This window comes from Xyrauchen texanus, chromosome 18, assembly GCF_025860055.1.
Source record: "Xyrauchen texanus isolate HMW12.3.18 chromosome 18, RBS_HiC_50CHRs, whole genome shotgun sequence".
NCBI classification, from domain to species: domain Eukaryota; kingdom Metazoa; phylum Chordata; class Actinopteri; order Cypriniformes; family Catostomidae; genus Xyrauchen; species Xyrauchen texanus.
Genome location: NC_068293.1, coordinates 33,866,869 through 33,888,967, shown reverse-complemented (window position 1 = coordinate 33,888,967; position 22,099 = coordinate 33,866,869). Strand labels below are relative to the sequence as shown.

At 37.3% G+C, this 22,099-nt stretch overlaps 1 protein-coding gene across 5 annotated transcripts in view; it reads left to right on the top strand.

Moving 5' to 3' along the window:
• Positions 1 to 8,832, top strand: part of LOC127658534 (semaphorin-5B-like) — a 182,561-nt gene extending 173,729 nt beyond the window's left edge. For 3 of the 5 annotated variants that reach the window (XM_052147869.1, XM_052147866.1, XM_052147867.1), the window contains 3 exons: positions 253 to 297; positions 2,970 to 3,175; positions 5,713 to 8,831. In XM_052147869.1, coding sequence (XP_052003829.1) covers positions 253 to 297; positions 2,970 to 3,175; positions 5,713 to 5,889 — 428 coding nt within the window. In that variant the 3' untranslated portion in view covers positions 5,890 to 8,831. Of the gene's footprint in view, positions 1 to 252; positions 298 to 2,969; positions 3,176 to 5,712 lie in introns of all 5 variants that reach the window. The other 2 variants (XM_052147870.1, XM_052147871.1) reach the window with 2 other exon arrangements.
• The last annotated feature ends 13,267 nt before the right edge of the window (positions 8,833 to 22,099 follow it).

Here is a 22,099-nt window from a genome sequence, read left to right as displayed (position 1 = left end):
ATCATTTTTATCACTTTCATGCACCTCAGCCTACATACGTTGGTGTCATTTCCTGTAATTTATCATTCACTCCTGCCCTGCAGATCCCTAAGGGATAAAACAGGAGACCATCTACTCACTGTTCTGATCAACAGCTCTTTACATTGCCTCAGTTCCACAGAGTTGAGAGCGGAGTGTGATAAGGTGGGCAGTGATTTAGGTTTTGACTCTAATTTATAACAATTCCTAACTATGTATCTTTTCTGTCCACAGCAATTCTCCCAGCGTCTAGCTATGACAAGGACCAGCAGTGTGGGGGTAAGTGCCTTGACAGCTGCGTTTGCTGGTGATGAAACCCCAATGTGTTTTTAACATGTTTATGGCAGATCTGTGGATGCATGCTTGTGTGCGCTTACGCATGTGCACTCTTGTGATTGCATGAAGACATGTAGCGATATGCTGCTTGTTTATTGTTTCACGTCAGCTCCTTTTCATCCACAACTCAGGAAGAACTGGAATTGCTTCAGGTGCGCTAAACGCATAAAGAGCCAGTATGGGGTGATGGGAGAGAGTAGAGGTGAGGTATGAGGTAGAAGTAGGTAATCTCCATGGTTGAAACCGTTGATCTTCAGTTGACATGGTTTTTCATGCATTGTGCCCTGCAGCGTCTGCCGCTCCCCCATGCAGCGTTGCTCCCGTTCCACTGCACACACCTTCAGATGAAATATACATGAGGGGGCACAGTGGTGCTCTTTAGGTTGCAGATCCATGCCACACCAGGCAATGGCTGTCCTCAGATATGGTTCCTCAGTGCCAGCTTGGTGCTCCTCCAAGTGGCAGTCTGAATTACCATGGTCACGCTCTAGCAGTGGTGAACTGCAAAAAAACATGTTTTTAATTAAAGTTCTTTATCAGTTTTTTGGTCTTGTTTCCCAGTAAAAAATATCGAAACATCCTTTAGACAAGGTGAATGTACTTGAAATGTAAAATTGTAAAAAAGTTAGCAAATTGTTTTGTTTGTTTGTTTGTTTTAAGCATAAACATCACAAAATATTAAAAAAAAAAATTAAAAGCTGTGTGCCAATGGGGTAAGAAAAATAAATTGACACTAAAACAAGACCAACATTTCTATATCTAACACCTCCCTTAAAAACAAATCTAGAGTTGTTGCAGACTTGCTGTAAATTTGCCACTCATTATTGTCACATGCAAATGTGCTTTGTGGCAAACTCTTCATTGTCACCAAAGGTTTGCTGCAGGTTCACCACTTCCAGTTAAGAGATACAAACTTCTGCCAAACATTTGCGGTGAATAGGAAGCTCATTTGCTTGTGAAAATAATGAGTGACAAATTTGTTTAGAACTTTTAAAACTACATCATCAGACTTGAATGTGACTTCTAATGTGATCTCATGAGAACTCGTATGTACATTTACGTAAAGTGTGGTTCTAGCAAACGTGCACCGAAACGTACAATATTGACATATTGACTGCATGTAAACCTCATCATTTGACATATTAACACCTATAGAAATGTATAGAAATGTTTGTGTGCTGTTTGAATCGATGACTTAATCAGTTAAATACATTTCATGTATTATCAATGAGATTAGTTAAATGCCATCACATATATTGAATGCAGTTGACATTATAATATGACATTTTAACAGTTCCTTTCAGTTCTGCTGCCCTATACAATGTTTTAAAGGATTAAATCACTTTAACAAAGACTAAACTTTAAAATGTTAAAAATAATGAAAAAATAATTGTTTAATCATTTATTAAACATAACATTTTATTTTTGTTTGCCATGGGACACAAAAGGAGTTTTCAGAATATGCCAAAAAACTAAATAAACCACAAAAAGCACCATAAAACAATAATAAATGAATCCATACATTTTGTTAGCTATAATCCAAATCTTTAGACTGCTTTCTGTGAAAAACAGACCCAAATTCAAGCCTTTTATTCAATGATCTCAGACTCCAGGGAGGCCTGGGTAGCTGAGCAAGTATTGACACTGACTACCACCCCTAGAGTCATGAGTTTGAATCCAGGGCCTGCTGAGGGATCATTAAAATCATTTAAAGTTTTAGATGCTTTCAAATTTCCATATTGTACGTTTTAGTGTCTATTCAAACGTAAAAACGTACTTTTAATGTCACAAATATTAACGTACAAATAGCTACTTTACATAAAACATGTTTTTCCAACTGTCAAAAATTCAAATGTAAGCAAACCCACAAAAAGGCATATAATGTTTAAGTTGCGCTCTCTCTCTCTCTCTCTCTCTCTCTCTCTCTCTCTCTCTCCCCCAACTTAGTGGATGTTGGAGTCTGAATGCTCAAACAAACAGCAATGTCTTGATGGCACCACAGAGCCACAATGTATACATTTTGGTACAATGAATTTACGTATGGCTTATAATTGACTCTAAATACTTACCTGGGATAGGAAAAAGTATTGTAACATCAAAAAATTACAAAAAACAGCTTTATTATCTTATGTGATTTGCTTTCAATTAAATGTGTTTTGTTTTAAGGATGTTTAGATATTTTTCTGGAAAACAAGAGAATAATACTGATTTTATCAGTGTGGTCCTTTGAGAGAGCACTGTCCAATTAGAGCAGTGCAGTATGGGAGTATGACGTTCACTGTATTCAGTCACAATTCACACTCATTACGGGTCAGGCAGCAGGACGCCTGGTCCATCACACTGTCTAGCTAATCACAGCACTGTCCCTGGGTACTGCATCATTCAGCCAGACACTCTCTAGCACCTGCCTTCTGCTGGATGATGGCTACGGACATGTAGAGCTAATGATGAAGGACGCAATGGTGCCAAATCATTCCGGTTCCACTGACAAGGATGACTCTTTCTCATTATTCAAAAAAGCTAATTTAGTCAAAGGTCTTGCTGAGAGTGACAACATATTACAGTAATTTACAGACAAATTGGTACTGTAACTCTGGCTTCTCTTGTTGCATCAGGGTTCACTCTCCTGCACCTGATAGCTACTGGCGTGTCATGTTTCCTGGGTGCGGGTCTGCTGTCCTTCCTAGTGTATGTGTACTGCCAGCGGTTCCACAAGCCCTCGCAGGAGTCTGCCGTCATCCACCCCACCACTCCCAACCACCTCAACTACAAGGGCAACACCACACCAAAGAATGAGAAATACACACCTATGGAGTTCAAGGTCAGTGATTCCACCCTGTTTGTCGCATCCACTTCAGTGGGTGAACTCCATCATTCTCTCAGGGTCATATTTTAACAGCTCTCTTTAAAGGAATATTAGGGATTCAATACCAGTTCAATACTCAATTGACAGAATTTGTGGCAAAATGTTACTTACCACAAAAATGTATTTTGACTTGTCCCTCCTTTTCTTAGCAACAATCTGGGTTACAGTGATAGTATTACAATGGAAGTGAAGGGGGGCCAATTTTTGAATGTTAAAATCAAGATGCAAACAATGTGTGTTCAGATGAACTCCTGTATAAGTCCTAAATGCATTCCATCAGCTCGCAGAGGCTATTCTAGTCATATGACTAATGAGCATATGCATACAGTTGGTTTTACCACAAATAACAATGTAAATGACAGACGAGCTAGTGAAAAAAACATTCAAAGAGCAGAAAAAGTTGTAAGCAGTTGAGAAACCACACTTTGTGAGCAAAGACCCTTTTGTTATGTCCAAAATGAGCAGCACTGGATAACTGATAGTTTGGAGATTACCGCTGGTTTCCCTCTCCCTGTTGCTGCTTGTTTAGCCGCCGCTTCTGGCTGCTTGCAGTTCATGGCATACATGTCTTTATTAATGGGCTCCATTAGCCTGTTTAAGCAGCAGCCGCTCAGCGGCCTCCCACAGCTGCTTGTGACTGATCGTCGAGCTCATCCAATTAGTTTGGCTTGGCTCGCTCTTCCTCCACCTCATGTCCTTGCGGTGACACCTGCGCAAGCCTTTTGCCACATTTTCAATCGATCTTCTGCATGCCCACTACTCACTCTAAACTCATTACAAGAATCAGGACTCAGGCAGTGTGAGTGGATCTGTTCAAGAAAAAAGTGGCCACCGCAAAAGGCTGTTGTTCAAGCCTGTATCGGTGGGTTCCCAATAGGGCTGGGCGATTTAAAAAAAATAAATACAAAAAATAAAGATAGAGATAAATATATATATATATATATATATATATATATATATATATATATATATATATATATCTTGATATTTTTCATCAGTTAGACTTTTTTCAATATATATCTCCATTAATGTATTTTCACTGAAATGGCTTAAAAAGCCATTTTTTTAAATTAGAGGAACCATCACTTCAGTCAAGCAGCAATTGTCGGCAAGAATAGATTGCAAAACTTGAAATGGAAACCGTTCTAATGACATGCTCTTTAGGAAACCTAGAAATGTGTTATTCACCGATATGAAATTCCTGGGTCGATAACGGTAACCGATAAATTCACAACTCATCATGGCCGATACCGGTACTTTTATTTGCATTTAATCATAGCTAATTAATTAAAAATGTAAACAAAATAGCGATAATCGTATAATTATTATTATTTATTTTCATTTATCCGCCAATAATATATAAGCCGTCAGTATATTGGTACCAATGCATTAAAAGTAAAACCATCGCACTGCTCACTGTGTTGCTTAATTTCATATCTCCAGCAAAATCATATTGTGAATATTTGATAAATCCTTTAGCCCTTGATCCCAAGGCACATCAGTCCACAGACGGCTATGTGATATGAATTGTGTCGGATAGAGGGTCTCTGACTGATGGGTGTTTGAAGAAGCATCCGTTGAGAGCCACACCGTAATCACTATGAATATTCTGATTCCACACAGGCCAGAGATGGAAGCTGTGTGATACCTCGACTCTTTTTATCAAAAGATTCCACAGTCAGGAAAATGTAATTTGCTATCTTAACAGCAGACAAACATTCCCTTCACTGACACTCAATGACACTTGGATAAAAAAGCATTTTTCATCTGTCTTGTTTGAACTGAAAATGGAGATCTCACACCCTGTGGAGTGCTATTGTTTGGCAGGCATTGAAAACTAAAATTGTTGCTCAGCAGCTCTTGGCCAGAGTGAGTCAAATCAATCTTGTACTCATACCTTCACTCCAACAGTCACAGCTGCAGCTGTTTTTAGAGTTAGACAGATTCTTTTTTTCTCAGGAGCTGTACATTTCACACACACACACACACACACACACACACACACACACACACACACACACACACACACACACATACACTCTACTAGGCTCTACTGTATGTTGCTACGGCAGTTACCTAGCCCGATGCGCACATCTCCAAAAACTATGCGTCGTGTCTTATGCAGACCACAACAGCCGTGATTGATCTGCTTTGTAACCAGAGATCCACCACCAGGATGATTAAAAAGATATCTGAGATAGCTTCGCATTTTCTCCAAGATTCTATTAAAGCAATATTCCAGGTGTAAATTACGTTAAGTTTAATTGACAGCATTTGTGGCTACTATATGATAGTTCCTTAAATGAATGCATTCTGAGGTAACAGATGTGAACCTGATGTGTTTCATGTTTCCTGAAGGTGTGAGATCTATTTGAATGCTTCCAACTTTCTCATATTCTGTTCTTTGTAGTTCTCAAGGTCATGAAAGGTTTTGAGACAGTGTGCTTGGAGGTCAGTCTTTTTCATTTCACTTTCTTATTTCTTATCTATAGACTCTGAATAAGAACAATTTGTTGCCAGATGAGAGGACCAACTACTTCCCTTCCCCACTTCAACAGACAAACGTGTACACCACCACATACTACCCCACAGCGCTGGGAAAATATGACTTCCGCCCTGACTCCTCCCCGTCTCCGTGCAGAACCTATAACCACAACAGCAACAGCTGAGACACGTATCTAATACATAGCTTTATCGCCATGGTGACAAGGCTGCTCCGGACATCACCTCCTAAACCCTTCATTTTCCCCACCCACACACACACTCTCTGCACCTGAGTGATGAGGAAAAAGTCTGATGCTTTTCTCCAACATTCCAACTGATTTTTCCCCTACTCTCTCCCCAGAGGACCATGTCACCTAAGTCATGCCTTATGGTGTTTGATGAAGACCAGTGTTTTTAAATGGCACTTTCTAAAAGAATGAACAATAATTGTGTAGCTACACAGACTTTGTTGCATTGCTATCTTGATTGATCTTTGCAGATCTCCAGTAACTGGAAGGATGTTCTGCTGATGCTTCAGGTGGGAAGCCAAAACTGCTCTGGCTCTTGTCTGACTTCTTTTACTGAAATCACATACCACTCCAATAATATCTATTACAGGAATGTACTTTGGCACACAGTGGCTGCCTTCTCTTCTGTTCAAAATAGATGAAAACCAGACAATGAGAGCAATCGATGCTGACATTATTAGGTTTGGTTGGAACTGCAGAGTTGTCATACCTTTGGATGCAAATCAAAGGATTTCCCACTGACTTCTAACCTTTAAAGAAACACCTATACAACTTTCTGAGGAGAATTCACAAGAGGACGAGTCCAAAATCAATGCATCTCCTAAGTGGATAATTCGGAACAAGTCTGTAACCAAGCTGCAACAAAAAAGAGCTTAAAAATAGGCTCTTTAGGAATGTTATTGTACTGTGCTTCACAGGGGAACCTTTGGGATCTTTCAGAATGGACTCTTTCCAGAATGGATAAATAGCTTTCAGTTGACGCATAGCACGCAAAATTGTAATACAAAAAGAATGGTCAAAACTAGAAAATGCCATTTCTTTTAAAAAAATTTTTACCTGCGATTGCATGGAAATTGAGAAATATTGCATCGACATGGAAAATGCTTAGGTCTAAAGCAAAAATGTTCTACGAAGCAACTGTATGTCTTGGTGGTCATATTAAATATGACTGGATTCAAACCCAGACGGACTATATTTTATAATGAAGAACAATTTAGGTAATGCTGATAGCTTGGTACTTGTTTTCTATGGTTATTTTAAAGAGGGAATTATTTGGCTGTTGTTTTGACAAATGCTGTTGGATAGTTGGACAATAGAGTTTATTTAAGATATGAGTTCAAACGTTGACAGTGCTGAATACTGAATATGAAAAGGTTTCGATCACTTCATATATTATTTTCCACTGTTTCCAGATGGTGTATTCCTAACTAACACTGCATTTATCAGAAATATGGGGGGATTCATACTCCATTATATGAAGCATCATATATTCATAAAATTGCCAGAAGAGTCAAATTGCAGCAAGATCGATGGATCCCTGTCTTTGTCATTTCGAACAATATGATAATTCTGAACAATAATGTGTGCAGCACCATGTGCTTAAAGGAATAGTTTACCTAAAAATGAAAATACTGTATTATTTACTCATCCACCCACACAAAAGGAGATGTCTGGCAGAATGTTGGCCTCAGTCACCATTCACTTTCATTGCATCTTTTTTCTATACAATGAAAGTGAATGGTGACTGTGGCTTTCAGTCCTTTTGTGTTCCACTCAGAATGTCTCCCATCAGCATCAATCACACATTCCAGAAGCAATTCTTCATATTCCATATGTAGTTATCAATAAAAGTGATTCCGAAATGGCGACTCATCGGGATATAGTATTTATGGTATGCTTGGTTTCTAAAGGGCATTGAAAAAGTAAATTAAAGCTTTTTTTTTATCATGCTTGTTTAATGAATGCTAAGCCAGCCATGCTTTCAGCTTGGCATGAGTACATAGGTTGTACATAAGTGATGCCCCACCGCGAAAAAGTAACAACACGCAAAAGTTAGTATAATGTATATTGTAAAGTTAACACTGTTTTTTTTAAAGCCTTATAGATGTAAAATAATATGTGCAGCAGCTGTGTAAATATTACCAACCATGGAGACTGTGTGGGGATGGAGCCTTTCAGCTTTTCGTAAGAAGTTTTCATAATTTTACTGCAATGGAGAGAACCGGCTTGTAGACCAACCCTGATTGTTAACATTGAAAATTCTTCATTAGAGTCCCTACAAAACTGTTAGTTGAGAACAGCTAGAACAACCCCCCAACCCCATAATTCATATGAGTTGTAAATTATTAAATGTGTTACACTTCACATGACACTTGGTTCCGATGTTAAAATCTAACATTAATTGAGGCACTTCCATATAATGATCATAATAATCCATAAAAACTCAAATTAATTACTATTTGAAATATATGCTACTGGACTCCATGCTTAGTGCAATTTTAGTTGATTTCCACAGTGGGGTCCAAAAACACTAAGACTAGTGAAAATTCTTCTATTTTGCATTCTTTCTAAAGTTTTAATGAATTTCTTATTATGCTCACCTTTTGTTTTAGTGACAGCATGCACTTGAGCTGGCAAAGCTGAAATCAAGAACAGGTCGAGACTCAAAGCTCATATTCAAAGTTAAAAGTCAAATAAAATTAAATGTGCCTGCCCAGAGAGAATATGTTGGTCAAGCGTGGCTGCTTTGCATGAGTTGGGTTTTGAAAGGAGTATCTCTGCTATTGAACAGGCATGAAGCCAGATGACGCAATGAGGCGCTCCATCCCTGCAAGGCTTGGTGCCCTTCTATGCAACTGACCTGGTGGTTAGATATGCGATGTAGACTGTAATCACTGCCTTTTAGACACTGTGAATTTTTGGTACTCTATATTTTTGTATATTGTACATTGTAAAAGATAATAAACCTTGATGCCAACCCGGTCTAACCTGAGCCAATTCGTACTTTCCCAGTCTGTCTCACACTCCATCAATCTAGGTCACCCAGCTGTCTCCCATAGAGTGAAAGGTAAGCATTTTCAAATTGGCTTATTTTTATATCCAATATCCGGTTTATCACACACTCCCATTTGTATATTTAGGGATTTGCTTGGCAGGCTGAATGAAATTGGATCTAAATGCTAACATACAGTATTTTCTCTTGTGCTAAGAGTACAATAGTCTTTTTGTTTTGTTGTAAAATAGTAAAATAGTCATTTGTCTACAATTTTCAGCCATGACGTCAATTTGTAGTTGAACCCGGAAGGCTAGTTTGCCATGTGTTCCCTCAGGAATTTCCGATGTATTTTGATGTGATGGGGTTTTTCAATTTATGAGTAAATTAAGGTCTGTGGTAAACATTACTTGAAGATACATTTTATTCTACAACATAAATGACACACAGTCATACCTCTAATGTGAATTTTGAAGCTGCTCTGTTCTAAAATGATGTTGTTAACAAGTTGCTAAATAAGGACTACAACTACCACAAGCATGTACATGCCTGACTAAATGGAAAACCGTTGTAGTCCATATCTAGCAACTTGTTGTCTAGCTACATTCAAAATAAAAAGCTTATTTTTGTAGACAGTATTAAGGCTGTTGATTTAGTGCATACATTTAGTATGATTAATTATATATATAATTAAATGGGTTTAAAATGAATTACACAATTGATCATGCCCACTGAAAATCTGTAAATTATGTAATTTTCCTACCGACCATTTTTGTATGTCATAGTCAGCAGGGGGCAGTCAGCACAGAATTTCAAAGTTTCAAACTGCATTTAACCAGATACTATTTAGCATTTAACTTAACACAGTGTCGTAAAAACACTGCGTTTATGGCTACAAATAAAAAAAAACAGTTATAGGCTTATATTTATTGAAATTGAAATAAAACAGACAATATATTGACTTCTAAAACCAATTTTTGTTTTGTCTGCATGTTTAGCTTATTCAGCGCTTGGACAGTGAGAAGTCTCTTGTTATTCTCCTTGCCCTCATTCTGACCCTCTTTTTTGAAAACAGAGTTGATCGATAAGAACTGATGAAATCATGCTGTGATACAACTCTAACTGTTCTTTTTATGTGCGTGTTCAAACGATCAATATTCTAGTTCTAGTAAAAAGAATCTAACTGAATTGTTGTTTCTCCAATCAATTATGACGTGAAACGTGTTTTCTGAACTACTGAAAATTGATTTTACGGTATGTCTCTGTTGTAACCAAGGATGTCTATAATACCTAGAGAGAATTATCCATTTTTGTGTGTGTGTGTGTTTGCGTGCGCGCGTGCGTAATATGTTAAAGAAAATATTTTGTTATAATATAATGTTACTATTTACACTTTGAATCAAAAGTTATAACCAATACATAGACCTACAGTACTGATTGTCTGTATGAAGCAAACTTATCTGAGCCTACCCCTCTGTTAAACAGGGGAATGCTTTGAAAGGCAGGGTAAAGACCTGCCATGGTTCAGCAAGAGGGCTTGGTCATTGCACTGCACAGCAATCATTTCAAAGTGGGTTTTATTGAAGAGCTCAAGGCTCCATCAATCACCCGCTATCTGCTGACAGACTGGCACTGACAGATCACCACCACTGTCCTTCCCTGATAGGCCAGCTGGCATCATGCCAGGACAGAACCGTATGCAGGAGGTATGGCTAGAAGTTGTGGCCCATTAGGGAAGAGGAAGCCCACTGGTCGTGAGAAGCGAGACAGATGCTTTTGAAGCTGGTACTCCAAACCTCATGGAATGAATCTGTGCTGCTGTCAGCACAGAGTCTGCAATAGCAAAGCAATGTGTCTTCACCAGTTTCATAACTTCCATAAAAAAAACCTGGTATTATACAATTGTAATCCTGTCTCATGAACCTCTTTTAGAATCTGTCCCCAGGTCAGTAAAGGAAAAATAAGGATGTCCACAATGATGAAAGAAAAAGTCTAGTAAATATGCTATTTTATGACAGATGGTTTTGATCAATTAATTCTGATTGGATGACAACCACACACTCTGTATAAATGCACCAAGTTTATAAACAGTTTAAAGTTTGGCTAATGAACTACTGGATATTACTTGACAGAAGGAACGTTTATGCGGATTATCATTATTACTAAATGCAACTGGTGTCTTTTATCATATTGCTGTTGCCATTGTTCAATAACGATAATCACTCCAGCAATAGCAATAATCCACTCGAGGCTGCATGTTGTAGTGATTTTTATCACAGTTAAGGGGTGTTCTCATGCAAGATGTAAATAAACCTTGTTTTAAAACAAAATTTACATGACTAAGAACTTGGCACACAAATAGTTTTAATGCCGGATTTATGCATTTTTGGATTATATGTCTTTTATACTATTTATACCATGTTTTGATTTATTGACTAAAAGTGTCAAGTGGTGTAACCATCCAGTAAAAAAAAATAATAAATAAAAAAAAATTGTATACATATCTTAATCACAAGTTTTTAAATACATTTTTAAGGTAAACTATTTTCTTTTGCAAATATCATGAATCCTTGAATCATCATATAAGAGTTATTCCATTTGAAAACCTGAACTAAACAAATTGTGTGATATTTATAAAAGATTTCCTGACCTTAAAAAACAAAAATGAAGGGTCCTTTCTTTAATATAATTTGGTGTTTTATGATCACTTGACAAAACAAAAAGGGTTATTGTGTTTGATATGCAGGACAAAGTAAGTATTAATAAAAGTTAAAAACAAAGCTAATTCACTACTTATTCTTTTCACATTTATGTTTATTAATTTAGCAGACGCTTTTATCCAGAGTGACTTACAAACCAAGGAAGGATGCAATAGAAGCGATTCATCTTAAGGAGACAGGGGTGTAAAGCAGGGGTGTAAAGTAACAAATTACAAATACTCGTGTTATTGTAATTTTGTAGTTTCCCCCAGGAATTGTACTTTAAGTAGTTTTAAAATGTTATACTTTTACTTGAGTATATTTGAAGTGCTGTAACTGTACTTTTATTGTGCTTTTTTCACACCATCTGTGTTCGCTACTTCCCTGTCCTGATTTTATTTTTATCCATCAATGTGATTGTCTAGGGATAGTCTTGTGACTCCCATCAAATCACACACTTGAACAGTAGCTGTAGATCTGGCATGAACTGTGGAGGATGCCTCAAGCACAGTTCAACAACTGAAAGGGCTTTTCGCAGGGAAAACGTTGCTTGACTGTGTCGTGTGAGTTTAACTTGCTCAAGCCAGATATCAGCATTAATCCTGTCTCTAATTTGAAGAAACTTATTTAGATACATTTCATATTTCTGTTTACTAGATTCTGTGTGTCTATAATGAAGCCTGTAAAGTAGCTATCTATCACTGAGATTATTGGGTTGATGTGAGAGATTAAGGCGATGTAATCAATAGGGCTGTCCGATGAAACAATCTTGATGTTTATCTGAAAAAAATTAGATCTATATCAATGATACATTTTGAGTAGTTTTCTATATTTAGCCTATGTTCTACATCTAGAACAGGGGTGTTCATTACATCAATCTCAATTGCAAGACAACCACTGGTTGGTTGTTCTCGATAAAATATAAAAGATTTACTTTTTATTTCCTGACGTCTTTAACTGCATGCTGTTTGACTGACAGGTGGCTAATGTTTGAGTGCTAATGCGGGTTTGTGGCTAAATGATAAAAAACACTTTATAATTCCGCCAATGCCCGTCTTTATGAGGATTTAATGTAAACGCAGTCTGTTTGGTCTAAAGTGAGTATAAACAGTGGGACAAAAAGCGTATTTGAATCAAAATATTGGACTTGAAGTGTACATGTAACTGAATAGAGCACTGTCTAGTAGGCTATGTCATATAAAGGCTATTAATCAAACAACAATAACAAGGAAACGAGAAAACCACTCACTACTTTTGGCTGAATAACTTTAAAGTAGCTTTAAAAGAATTAATGTAATAGAATAAAACATTTTACATTTACGCATTTGGCAGATGCTTTTATCCAAAGTGACTTACAGTGCACTTATTACAGGGACAATCCCCCCAGCAACCTGGAGATAAGTGCCTTGCTCAAGGACACAATGGTGGTGGCCGTGGGGATCGAACCAGTGACCTTCTGATTAAGAGTTATGCGCTTTAGCCCACTACACCACCACCACTCGCAATATACAGAATATTTAAGTACATTTTTGCTAGAAATTCTTCACCCTGCCCAGTAGAATGTGATATGCATGAAGAATATGAATCACCAAAAACAAAAGTAGAAGAATGTGAAAGTTCAAGTGGAGATTGACTGAGCAGGGAGGAGAAATAAAAATATTGATCTGTTTCTCACCCAACCTATCATATCTCTTCTAAAGTCATGGATTTAACCACTGGAGGCACATGGATTAGACTACTTTTATGCTGATTTATGTGATTTTTGGAGCTTCAAAATGTTGGCATCAGTAACTTGATAAGTGCTGCAATATAAAGTTTCAATTGTATTAGGAAAGTACAAGCCAATACTAAGATTAGAGCACAAAAAAGAAAAGTTGTCTTTAGATGTTTTTTGAAGACTGGGTGTGTCTGCTTCAGAGATGGAGTTGGTACGATCGTTCCATCATAAAGGTACAGTGAATCCGAAAGTCCAGGAAAGTGATTTGGTGCCTCTGTGTTGGTGCCACAAGGTGCCGTTCATTTGCAGACCACAGCCTTATGGTGGGAACATAGCTTTTGCAGGAATGATTGTAGGTAAGCAGGCGCAGACCCAGTAACTGTTCTGTATGCCAGCATCAGAACCTTGAACTAGATATGTGCAGCAACTGGCAGCCAGTGTATAGAGACAAGGTGGGGTGTAACATGCACTCTCTTGGGTGTGTTGAAGGCCAGCCAAGCTGATGCATTCTGGATCAAAGGTCAAGAAATAATAATACATGATTGGGCATTGACAAATTGCATTTTTTAAGAATTTTCTCCTTTAAATAGACTTCTTTTTTTTTTACTTTGTTACAATCTCAGGATGGTAAATTAATTTTATGAATTATTAATTTCAGAAATTGAAAACATCCATAATAAAGAGGTGTACCATTCCACTGTCTGTTTGAATTGAATTTTTTAATGTATTTTTAAATAAATTATTATATCTGGACACCACCCACAGACCTCTCCAGTAAGTTAGCAGATTTCATATGGACCTACTTCCTGGACTCCAAAATTTTGAGGTACTCCATTATAAATACTCAGATTACTCCAAACATGAATCATTTTGCACCTGGGTCGAACACATCTATGCCCTGCTGTTATTCTTACTATAAATCAACAATATATCTCGGAAACACAGTGGAGAACATCTGAACATCATTATTTTATGTTGTTTGTGTACAAAGCTTAAATTGTTTTGGGTTCCATGGGGAGGGAGAGAGAGAGAGATGAGCAAGCCAAAGAGTTTAAGCAGGTCTTAGAGCCACAAACAGCTCTGCTTTACAGCACAGAATATAAACTTTATTCTCTGAGGATAAGAAAACAGTTCTGCACTCTGAAATATGATGCTTTGAAATGACTGATATCAACTGCAATGGATGTCATTGGTCAAATGTCATTGGTCAGGAAACTACACTAATCAGGTGAAGTGACTGGATGGAGATGTTTTGATGAGATTCACAATTTTCAAGAGCATAAAAAGGGAAGAACTGTTGTCAATTATGACAGTGCTCTACTCCCAGTAACATAGCCATGTGCTTGCAATTTCATGATCCATCTCTCTGGCTGTCTGTCTATCATGCTATTCTCCAATGTCATTATCCCACAAACCAAATGGCTAATTGTTATTTCATATTTTGCTTATGTAAGATTTCTGAGATCAGTAGCACCTCATCCATTGTTGCTAGTTTTCTTCTACTGAATCTCAGTTATTTTAGTGGTTCAGATATGACTGAGCAGAGTTTATCTCCTAGTTTGCATGTGACATTAAAGAATGGGTGGGTGGGTATTCATAATAAGTCAGTGATAAACGGTCTTTTTCCTCCAGAATATTCACATTAAGAAAGCTGGAGCAAGCTAAATTACCTCACTAAGCCAATACCCTTTGGAATAAATGGAGCCTCACTTATTTATATGCGCTGCTCATAGAAAATTAATAAGATTCAAATCTGACATGCAATTCACAACACAAAAATAGAATATTACAATACTGCAATATTGTCTGTAATTGAAAAAAAGTGAACTGATTGAACAATAATTTAACAATTGCTATTCAGTTGCAGGTGGTATTAGGCTCAAGAATGGTCTAAAGAGCATTTGACTGGACAAAAATCTAGTGTAGTGCAAGACGAGTCATCAATATTTTTGGTCCATTTTCTTGGCAAAGAAAGACTGTACATTTTAAATGCGTATGTACCTTAAAGTGAATTTTGCAATGTTTAGGTGTACACTAGCATGCACGTCCTGATTTTGCAAGTGGTTGGAGCAGGGCTCTGGGTGATGAAATAACAATCTTTGATTGGCTGAGGCAGTTGTTGTCCCAGGGCCATCATACAAAATGTTGGTCTCAGGACAACAACCACTTGGCAAAATCAGGACATGCACACTAGCATATAGATGCCTTCAAAACAAACACATGGACTAAAAGCTTCAAAACTTTAAACTGGATTTAATTGGGGCTTTAATGCAAGTTGTCATTTCTAAAGTTAAATGGGCAATGTATATGTTTTATATTGTTTGTGGAATTTATTTCTGTACAAACCATTTTTACAGTACTAAAGAGAAACAAAACGCAGAGCTGAATCTTTTAGAACACTACAGTTTTCAACAGGAAATATACTGCAAGCTTTTCTTTTCACCCTTGAGAAACATAAAGTGCTCTGAACTTTGTGTCAGAACAATAAAAAAAGCTTCCATTGTCATTTTTATAAATCCTTTAAAAATCTCCTGTTGTTGCTGAAGTAGTTCCTTGAACATATCCTTTTGTTGATCCATTAGCCCAATGACTCGACTTAGGCTAACGTACTCCTCCTCCGATGCCAAATCTACATACAATACCAATGAATACTGTTGTTTCTTGAGACATCAAGACTAGACAATTGTGATTGCTACAATAAGGACCCTGGATCATGTCTTATGAAAATATCAAACACGACTCACACAGATGAGCATGGTGCTCTCACATTCAAGTCCTCAGTAAGAGTAGAGACAAGCTGATAGGGAGGAGTAATGTATTGGCACTGCACAGAAGCGTTGGTCTTTAACTTTATTAGATGTGATTTCTGGAAGAGCAGGGTTCTGTGGAAAGAGCCCGAATGTATAGGGTGGCTGTAAATTTACCTTGATCAAGAATAGTGTAGAACACTGCCTGATGTCCCAACCAAAAATGATACCACTACCTGCAAGGTCAAGCGGCTTGTCAACTCACACTGACCTCTACCGTTCCAACAACTTCAGTCTCTTTGGCCAGTTCACTGGTGAGAGATGCTGGAAAAGCATTTATTTCACAGAGCATTCATGAGCTAAAGTACTAATTATTAATGAGTAGCTCTTTGCACTGGCTCCGTCTCTTAGGTATGACCAACTTGGCAGTCAAACTCCCGCAGCAGCTGTTGGGGCAGTACCGTTTTACAATTCGGCCCCTACTCAGTGCAAGGGCAGGTTAATGGAGCTGCTGGCCTCTGACAACTGTCCCTGATATTTCTGGCCCTTTCCATTCAGCACTTTTGTGATTGAAAAATTCAAAGTCATAACTACTGACCTGTCAGCCTCAGAAGTGCTCATGGAACAGTACAGCTCCCCTTTCTGGTTGAATAAAAACAACAAAAATCAAGATATCTATTAACCTCCTTGTACAGATGCAGACATTAATACAAAAGACTAAGCAGAACTAAGTCCTAGAAAAATTTCGGCCTGATCGCATGAAATTAACGTGAACATGACAACATTTTTGTAATTAAAAATGTACGTTCTGTGTAACATGTTTTGCTGCAGGTTTCCATTGAAATGTCCTGCTGGGGGTGCCAAAAGCGAGTAAAATGTTGTCATTTTCCAACAAGGTTTTCAAGGTGAATTTTAGATATATGTTTATAAAACATAACTCCCTAATGTGAAACTTTTGCCTGAACCTCACCAATAGCATTTTAAAATATAAATGATATGTTTAAAAAAACAATCTTACCAAATCAATGCCAAAGCCTAACCATTAGTGTTTTAAAATGCAGAAACAATCACATCATCTTCTATGACTCTGTAATGTTACGTGTCAGCTTGAGTATATGGCCGGACTTGTACAGCGGTACTCAGACTCTGTGTCCAACTCCATAACAGGTGAGCTACCGCACAAGCACATCATATTGGAATAAGTGTTTATATATGTAGGTTAGTCTGCAATACAAGAATTCAAATTGATAACTTTTCAAAAGATACGTTAGAGTAAAAGTGTGTTGATATCATTAAATAGCAGGGTCTGAGTAATCGAGAAAAATACGTACTTATAAAGACATTATCTGCCATTAAAGTCATGATTTGAGTGAAAGTGAATAAAACAGTTGTTGTAGCACCTCTAGTATTCATTTCACCTGGAAACTGCAGGGAATTGTACCTGGAGACAAGAAGTTTTGCAAAAATGTTGATACAGTCACGTACATTTTCATTATGAGACTAGGTTGAACATTTAGTGAAGGATTTACAAATAAGTGAAAGAAAGCGAGAGGAATAAAGATAAAATATTTTTTTTGTCCTTAGATCATGACTTGTATTTTACTGACTTACACTGACGTATATTTTATTAATAATAATAATTTTAAAAAACTCTTTAGACTCATGTTTACAATTCAACCTTTTAGTAAAAATTAGAAATTGGAAACACCCCCGAAAATCAAAACTCCCCAGATCTGTACATACATAGTTTAGATTTAAAATGGTAAATTTGCCAACATTAATGTGATTTGCATCGCTAGATAAAGAATTTGTCTCTTATCAGAAAAACACATACATGGATACCATGAAGAGTCGGGTTTTGCTTCTACAGAGAAGGACATTCACATTTATTCATTTCAATGAAACAACTCATATCCAAGGTATACATTTTATCAGTGTGTGTGATCCCTGGGATTCAAACCCATGACCTTGGTATTGCTAGGATCATGGGTAGCCAGTTGAGCTACAGCAATGAAAGATTGTCAACATAATTACACTACCGGTCAAAAGTTTTGAAGAACACTTGACTGAAATGTTTCTCATGATCTTAAAAATCTTTTGATCTGAAGGAGTATGCTTAAATGTTTGAAATTAGTTTTGTAGACACAAATATAATTGTGCCAACATATTCATTTATTTCATTATAAAACTAAAATAAAGTTTTTGAAATTGATGACTTGGACCAAATAATAAAGAAATGCAGCCAATAAGTGCCCAACATAGATGGGAACTCCTTCTTCAATACCGTTTAAAATGCATCCTAGGGTGATACCTCAAGAAGTTGGTTGAGAAAATAACAAGAGTACATGTCTGCAAATTCTAGGCAAAGGGTGACTAATTTGAAGGTGCTAAAATATAACACCGTTTCGATTTATTTTGGATTTTGTTTAGTTATATTTTCCCATAGTTCTATTTATGTTATTCCATAGTTTTGATGACTTTACTATTATTCTAAAATGTGAAAAAAAGTATAATAAAACTTTTGACCGATAGTGTATATTAGTGTTAAAGCTTGGTTTATGCCATGGTCATTAAATAGAGTTCATGCTACCAAGTTCCCTTCATAAGTAGAACATATCTGTTGGAGCAAAGGTGTTCTGGGATTAGAAACGAGATGACTGCATGATCAAAGACTCTGTCACTCTCCTGACCATCGCATTTCCGCTTGCCTGGATCTCTTAATTGCCTGAAGTCTCGAGACATGCTGCTTTGGTTTAGCCACGTCTCCGCGCATTAGAGCCGCACAACTGAATCCAAACATGCCGTCTGCTTGTTCCACCGCCCGTCTGTTCTTGGAAAGAAAGCAACTCACCTTGATGAGATTCAGCCAAGGAGAGTCCCCATCCAAACACACTCACTGACTCTCATCAAGCTCCATTATGTTTAGTTGGACATCATACAGGCTTTTCCATGTGATTTGCTTAAAGCATAGGCTTCATGCCTACCTTTTTAATCAGCGGGTAATCACAGTCAGGGCTGGAGCAAGATGGCTGGTAATGCCTCTGTAACCATGTCGTGCATATCCCTGCCAGCCATCTGGTGCTTACAGCAATCATGTGTCCCTTAGTTTTAAAGTAACTGCAATAAACTGATATATTTGTACTGCTCATCAAATTCAAGTTCACTTGTAAAATTGCATGACAATATTTAATTGAGGTTAAGGGTACTACGATTATACAGTGTTGGTATCAGATGCTAATACCAAGGTTCTTTGATAAAAAGTGGGCCCCAAAAAATATTTTGGACACTTTTGGAAACTTACAATAAGTAACAAATTGCATTGCATTATAAATGAAATATCAAATCAAGTGGCATCTGCCAACAAATGATGCTAGACCTTCTCTTATTTCACATTAATCATTTGGAGATGTAAGGGAGGGTAAATGATGACAGAATTTAAATTTTTGGGTGTGTTATCCCTTTAAGTTTCCAAATACTTACCATTAATAACCAGCAAATGTGCAACCATCTTATATTTTTTACTTTTGTTCCCTGCCTTATATATTTCAAACGATAAGTGGTACCATTTATTTGTGGCAGTGTGCTGGGAAACATCCAGCCAGAAACATGAAAGGGCATAACAGAGCATGTGACGACTGAAAGCAGCAACAGAGAACAAATCAATGGCTATAAAAGTGTCATCCAGATTGACAGTGAGCTCTATTTACAACATTCACGTGTCATGTGCTCAAGATACGGAACTGTGTTGGAACGGAGCGCATGAACGAGGAACAAAGCCAAAATGGATTTCATAAAATTGCTTGTCACTGAATGAAAACACCTGTTTAGGACAGTCGTCTCCCAGGATGCCTTTAGCTGCTGTTGTCAACATTTAAAAGTAACACTAGAAATTTGAGGCTTTTTGTGTGCTGAGAACTTGGCACAACAAGCTTAAACGCTCCTTTTTGGTATTCAGCTATGGTGGTATGAGGAAAGGAATCAATGTCCTTTCAATGCTCTGACAGCAAGGCTCTGAAACAAAAAAAAGAACAGCATGGAAAAATGTCACTACTAGTCATTCCTTAAAAGGGGGAAAAAGTGAAAAAGTCAGACTTTTAATAAGTTAGGGGAAACATTATTTGAAGTGCATGTCGGTAATCCCAAGGAGGTCTATCATATCTTGTGAAAGCTGTCCGTTATGATTCCCATTCATCTCAATGGCAGTTTTGCTCAGGGGCACTCAGTTCTGGTACACTTTTTTTGAGCAAATCACCGCTGAAACGCCATTTGAATAATCACTCTGGAGCAGATGACATCATGACAATGCTAATTGTCATTTTGTCGTAAATGTGCACTGTCCCAAGCCTTTCACCAATAACTATCATAAGGTGGCAAATATTGAAAAATATCGTTTTGTAGGTCCATTTCACACTTTTAAGAGCCCTCTGAAAAAATGAAATAAAATGGGTCATGGACAAAAATTCCACTGTAATACAATGAAATATTGTTAAGTTGCTTGAATTACTGCTCAAATGGAGACAAATGGGTTTTACCTGCAGAATAGTGCAGTTTCGGCATTTACCGGCAGCGGCTGACTGAACCATGCAAGCCAGCAAAAACCTTGACCCCTTGGTTAAGACACCTCCAAGCTTGGACAATTTACACAGTTGGATGAAGTGAGGAATTTCTGCACTACAGGCAGATTTGCAAGAAATAATATTTCCAAACAGGTTTCCCAAACACTCTTACTGCCCCTTGTACCCCACCCCCTCGATCTGCTTTTGTCCAAACAAAACCTAATCCTGCCTCAAACTCAGGCCAGTGGTTGAGGTAGAAGCTGATTTGTAGGCGAGATCAAACAGAGCAATGCTTTAAGCACTAGAGTTCAAGCTGCTTAAAGTCAACCGACAATTGCTTATTTATAGTTGTCTCTGCACATTAAACTGGGATAGAAGCAACTAAAAATTGAAACTGTTAAATACTTCACCTTTAAACGCTTCCTCTTTTGATAAAGTATGATGCAGTAACCCCAAATTAGACTACGATTGGTCCATGTCCCCATTTTGAATTTTTTTTATAATGCTTTGGCTCTCAAGGGCTTGCAGGCACATTGAGAAAAGCTATTGGGTGAGATAAACTATACATGTTAATCAGATGTATTCTGGCTGGTGTATCAGACAATATGTTAAGAACTCCTCATGCTGGCTCTGGGCGCCTATACTCAAACCTGATGTCATCTATGATCTCATGCTTTGGAGGGTGTGGGACATCATGGTGTGCATGTGCAAACTCCAAAAACATGAGTTCATACATACAGTATGGACACCCAGAAGAAAGAGACAGATAGATGTATTTACATGCACAATCTGATGTCAATTACTGCTTAATAGCCCAACAATGTGTTAAATCAATGCAAAATGTCCCAGGTTCAATACAAGTTAAGCTCAATTGACAGCATGTGTGGCATAATATTGATAACCACAAAAAAAGAGACTCATCCCTTGTTTATAAAAACAACACAAATCGTGGTTACAGTATGGCACTTACAATGGATTTAAAGGGGCCAGTCCAAAATTTTTTATGGAATATTCCGGGTTTAGTACAAGTTGAGCTCAATTGACAGCATTTGTGGCATAATGTTGATTACCACAAAACATAATTTTGACTCGTCCCTTGTTTTTTTTTGTTTTCAAATAAAAAGCAAAGGAAAAATTGAAGGTACAGTGAGGTACTTACAAGTAAATGTGGCCAAGTATTGGAGGGTTTAAAGACAGAAATGTGAAGCTTATAATTTCATGATTCCTTTGTTAAAACTCATACTTTAAAGTTAAATGTTTAAATCATAATTTTTATGGTCATTTATGGGTTCACGGCATTATGTCACAATGGTAACAAAGTTGTAAAATTGCATTGAACTTTTCACAGAAAAGGTTAGTTAGCTATTTTATGACACTAAACTCATGTTAACCTGCATATTGTTTACGTCTTGTGGCTAAACGTCTGATACAGCTTGTAAAAAATGTCCAAGTGTTTGCCCCATTCACTTCCATTGTGTGCCTCACCGTAATCCAGATTTTTGCATTTTTCTTTTTTTAAGAAAAGGAGGGATGAGTCAAAATTCATTTTTGTGGTAATCAACATTATGCCACAAATGTTATTGACCAAGCAGAACTTTTTTGAACCCGGAATAATCCTTTAAATTATGCAAAAGTATAGCCACAAGCTGTAAATA